At 62.0% G+C, this 3,918-nt stretch overlaps 1 protein-coding gene across 1 annotated transcript; it reads right to left on the bottom strand.

Moving 5' to 3' along the window:
* Positions 1-993: 993 nt before the first annotated feature.
* LOC112111871 (protein kinase C gamma type-like) lies at positions 994-2,949 on the bottom strand (the record flags this gene model as incomplete). Its single annotated transcript, XM_024207504.3, has 4 exons — positions 994-1,045; positions 1,447-1,534; positions 2,199-2,333; positions 2,793-2,949. Coding segments are annotated over 4 exons (432 nt in total), but the record flags the coding sequence as incomplete, so codon positions are not given.
* Positions 2,950-3,918: the final 969 nt, after the last annotated feature.

Genomic DNA, 3,918 nt, shown 5'->3' with positions numbered 1-3,918 from the left:
TGTGGGGGGCAGAGATGGGGCACGGTGAGCAGCTAGCCCCAGCCTTGGGGGGAGGGGAGGCAGGGGGGGGGGGCCCGGGGAAGGGGCCAGAAGGGGTGGGGCTGTGGGTGGAATAGGGGCGGGGCCCCGGGGAAGGGGCGGGGCTGTGGGCGTGGCCACCAGCGGAAGGGACGGAACAGGGGCAGGGATGGCAGGTGGAAGAGGCGGGGAGGGCCCCCCCGCCCACTTGCTCTGGCCCAGGGCCCCAGGAAACCTTAATCCACCTCTGCGAGGAGAGCTGGAGGGTGGGGAGAGGGGAATGGGGCAGTCATGTGCCTCAGGGTGGGGGGGCACCATGATGGGAACGGGGGCAGGGGTGCTGTGGGAAGGGCTAGTTGTGGGGTTCGGGGTGACAGGACAGGGTGTGAATGGGGCAGGCACACAGCGGGGGGTCAGGAAGCTGTTGGGGGCCAGGGTGGGGTTGGGGTGCCTGGGGGCAGAGTGGGGGGGATCACAGTCCAGGGTCTCTCCCCCAGAGGCAGCCCCCCCTTGCACAACTGCACCCCATGGGGGAGTTGCACCCCCCCGAACCTTCCACCACCCCTTTACCCACCTCCTCACAGAGGGGGATTCACTGGGATCCCCCCAAACCCAGACAGCAGGGATCCCCCAAACTGGCCCTGACTCCGCCCACCCGTGCCAGACAGCTCCGGTCACTGCCCCCCCAACAACAAGCCCCGCCCCCGGAACCTCAGAGACTGTTTCCAAGCAACAGGAGTTGATTAAAGAAATACTCGGAGGGGGGCAGGGGGTGGGATTGGGAGCCCCAGGAAGTGAGACCAATGAGGCCAGGAGAGTGACACAGAGAGAGTGGGGAGAGAACCCAGGAGTCCTGGCTCCCAGCCCCCCCTGCTCTAACCACTAGACCCTGTGCCCCACTGGGGTTGGCTTGAGGCTCTTTGCTTCCCTCTGCTGGAGAGAGGGGGAACAGCCACCCAGATCACCACCCCCCACCCCCCCGCGCCCCAGGCGTTACCTGGTACAGCTCCAGGGGGTAGTTACAGGCCTGCAAGAGAGAGGGGGAGAGGGTCAGTGACTGAACGCCGCGTCCCCCAGCCCAGGAGGCCCCACAGCTGCTGGGGACAGGGAGGGAGGGAGGCCGGACCGGGAATCTGTCCCCGGGCACCAGGGTTCATGCCCCGACTCCACAGTCCTCTGGGCTTTGGGGGGTTATGTCACAGCTGAAAGATGGGGTCCCTGTGATACAGCACCCCCTGCCGAGCTCCCCACCCCGCTCCCTGCAGCCCAGCGCCCCCTAGTGCTGTGCTGGGGCAATGGGGCCAGTCCCCCCCCCCCCGGCCCCCTGCAGCACGTGGGAGTTTCTCAGTCTGCCGTCCAATAACTGAACTGGCCCGACCCTGCTTAGCCAGCGGGGCAGGAACAGGAGAGCTTTGGGGGAGGGGTTACCTCAAATTTCTGCAGCAGCCCACAATTTTCGGCATCAGCCACGGGGACATTGTAATACTCCCCCTCCTCCTGGTTGAGTAACTTGTACCTGAGACAGGGACAGAGACAGGCACAACACCGGGGGGGGGGGGGGGGGGGGAGCGGGGAGGGGGGGGAAAGAAAGAAAGAAAGAAAGAAAGAAAGAAAGTGCAAAGAAAGACAAAGGAGGGTGCAAAGAAAAAAGGGAAAGTGTACAAAGGAGCGCAAAGAGTGAAAGTGTGCAAAGAAAGGAGTGAGAAGAAAAAATGAAAGTATGCAAAGAAAGTGAAAGAGCACAAAAAGAAAAAGTGAAGGGGTGCAATGAAAGTGAGAAGAAAGAAAAAGTCAAAGTGAAAAGAAAGAAAGTGAAAGTATGCAAAGAAAGTGAAAGAGCGCAAAGAAAGAAAAAGTGAAGGAATGCAAAGAAAAACAAGTGCAAACATGTGCAAAGAAAGAAACACAGAGTGCACGTGTGCAAAGGAGAAGTGTGACAGTGCAAAGAAAATGAAAGCCGCGAGTGCAGAGGGGATGCAGGTGGAAAGGCCAGCGGTGCAAGAACCGCACGGGGAGGGAGCACAGGGACGCAGCAGCGCCGAGGCAGCCGGGCACAGTCGCCGGGCGCAGACAAATACCCAAACAGACAGAACGGTGGAGAGAGAGAGCGAGAGTGAGCCGTGGGCCTGGCTTCCCCCCTCCCCTGCACACCCCCCCCGGGCGCAGCCCCCCCCACTTACCATCCGTCTGCGTGTCCCTTGAGCAGCTCCGACACGCCGAAGGACATGGCTCCCATGAAGTCATTGCGTGAGGTGCGGTCCCAGTCCCACACCTCGACGGACAGCCGCCGCTCCACGTCTCCCGGCCTCAGCGTGCTGGGGGCGGGGGGAGAGACAAGGGGAGGGGGATTAAACCACCGACTCAGCCGCCTGCCCCTTTAAGTGGGAGGTGGGGGTGAATGTTTGCCCTCTGGACAAGAAGTGTGGATAAAAGCCCTACTACTGCTGCTGCCTGGGCAGGGGGGGAATCTTCAGGAGTGGACCGGACTGCATTGGAGGGGCTACAGAATCCTGGTTTATTTTGGGGGGAGGAGGGATCGTGGCTGACCGGGGGAGGGCTACTGTCCCCCCAACCCCAGAAGAGGAGGGGGGGCACTCTGGGTACATGGGGAGAGTACTTGGGGGGGGTTAGGATACAGACACCCGTGGGAGCTCCGGCAGGCTCATGTTTCGTGGCTGTGTCCAGACACCCGTGGGAGCTGTAGGACCCCCATATCTCCAGTCCAGGCACGTCCCAGGCACATCCCCACGCCCACCTGTGCCCGGGGCACTCACAATAGGAAGGTCTCGTTCCACACAGGGTTCAGAGTGGATTTCACAGTCCGGGTTTTCTGCTTGCTCACGTTCTTGGGGTCCGGGATGAGCTTCAGCTTCACGTAGGGGTCCGACAGCCCATTGGGGTCCATGGGGATGAGGTTCCGGGCCTCACCCACTAGGAGGGAGGGTCCACAGATCAGCACGTGGCACTGAGAGCTCAGTCTGACCCCCTTCTAGGAGCGGGGGCTGGGAGCCCGGACTCCTGGGTTCCATCCCCAGCCCAGCAAGGGGAGTGGGGTCTAGTGGTTAGAGCAGGGGGGCTGGGAGCCAGGACTCCTGGGTTCTCTGCCTGGCTCTGGATGGGAGTGGGGTCTAGTGGTTAGAGCGGGGGGGGCTGGGAGCCAGGACTCCTGGGTTCTCTCCCCACTGCTGACTGTGTTATGTTGATCCCAGACGGCAGTGTACATGCTGTGGTATTCTGTGCCCTCCCGCCCACACCCTGGCCCGGGGGGAGCAAGACCGTGGTGGTGGTGGCGGAGGACGGCGTGCAGGGAGCTGCCAAGGAATCCCCGTTATGTAAGCATGGCTGGATGGGTTTCTTTCCACCTCCTACATGCTCCCGCTGGGAGCGCGAGAGTGCGAGGGAGGGTGTGAAGGGGAGAGGAGGAGAGTGCTGAGCTGCAGAGCCGGGAATAGAACCCAGGAGTCCTGGCTCCCAGCCCCCTGCTCTAACCACTAGGCCCCACTCCCCTCCCACACCAGGGAGAGAATCCAGGAGTCCTGGCTCCCAGCCCCTCCCGATCCAACCCACCAGACTTAAGCTGAGAGCACCTGGCAGCACAGCGCCCCCTGGGGCTGGCAGTGACCGCCAGGAGAGAGCCCCCTACTGAGCAAATCCCCACCCCTGCCCCGCTCCCGGCCACCCATTGCAAAGCGAAATCCAAGTCACCACTAGGTGGCAACGTTAGCCACTAAAAGAGGGATAGATGGGGATGGGGGGTGTGGGGAAGGATGGATGGATAGAGAGGAGGGGGGTGGATGAACGGATGGATGGGCAGAGAGATGGGAGGATGGATGGATAGATAGATAGAGACAGATGTGGTGGGGGAACGGAGAGACAAACAGACAGATGCAGGGGGAGGGG

Source organism: Terrapene carolina, unplaced genomic scaffold (assembly GCF_002925995.2).
Source record: "Terrapene carolina triunguis isolate 2854851 unplaced genomic scaffold, T_m_triunguis-2.0 Scaffold32525, whole genome shotgun sequence".
Taxonomy (NCBI): Eukaryota; Metazoa; Chordata; order Testudines; family Emydidae; genus Terrapene; species Terrapene triunguis.
The sequence above is the reverse complement of the archived record's forward strand: the minus strand, read 5'-3'. Positions and strand labels throughout refer to the sequence as shown.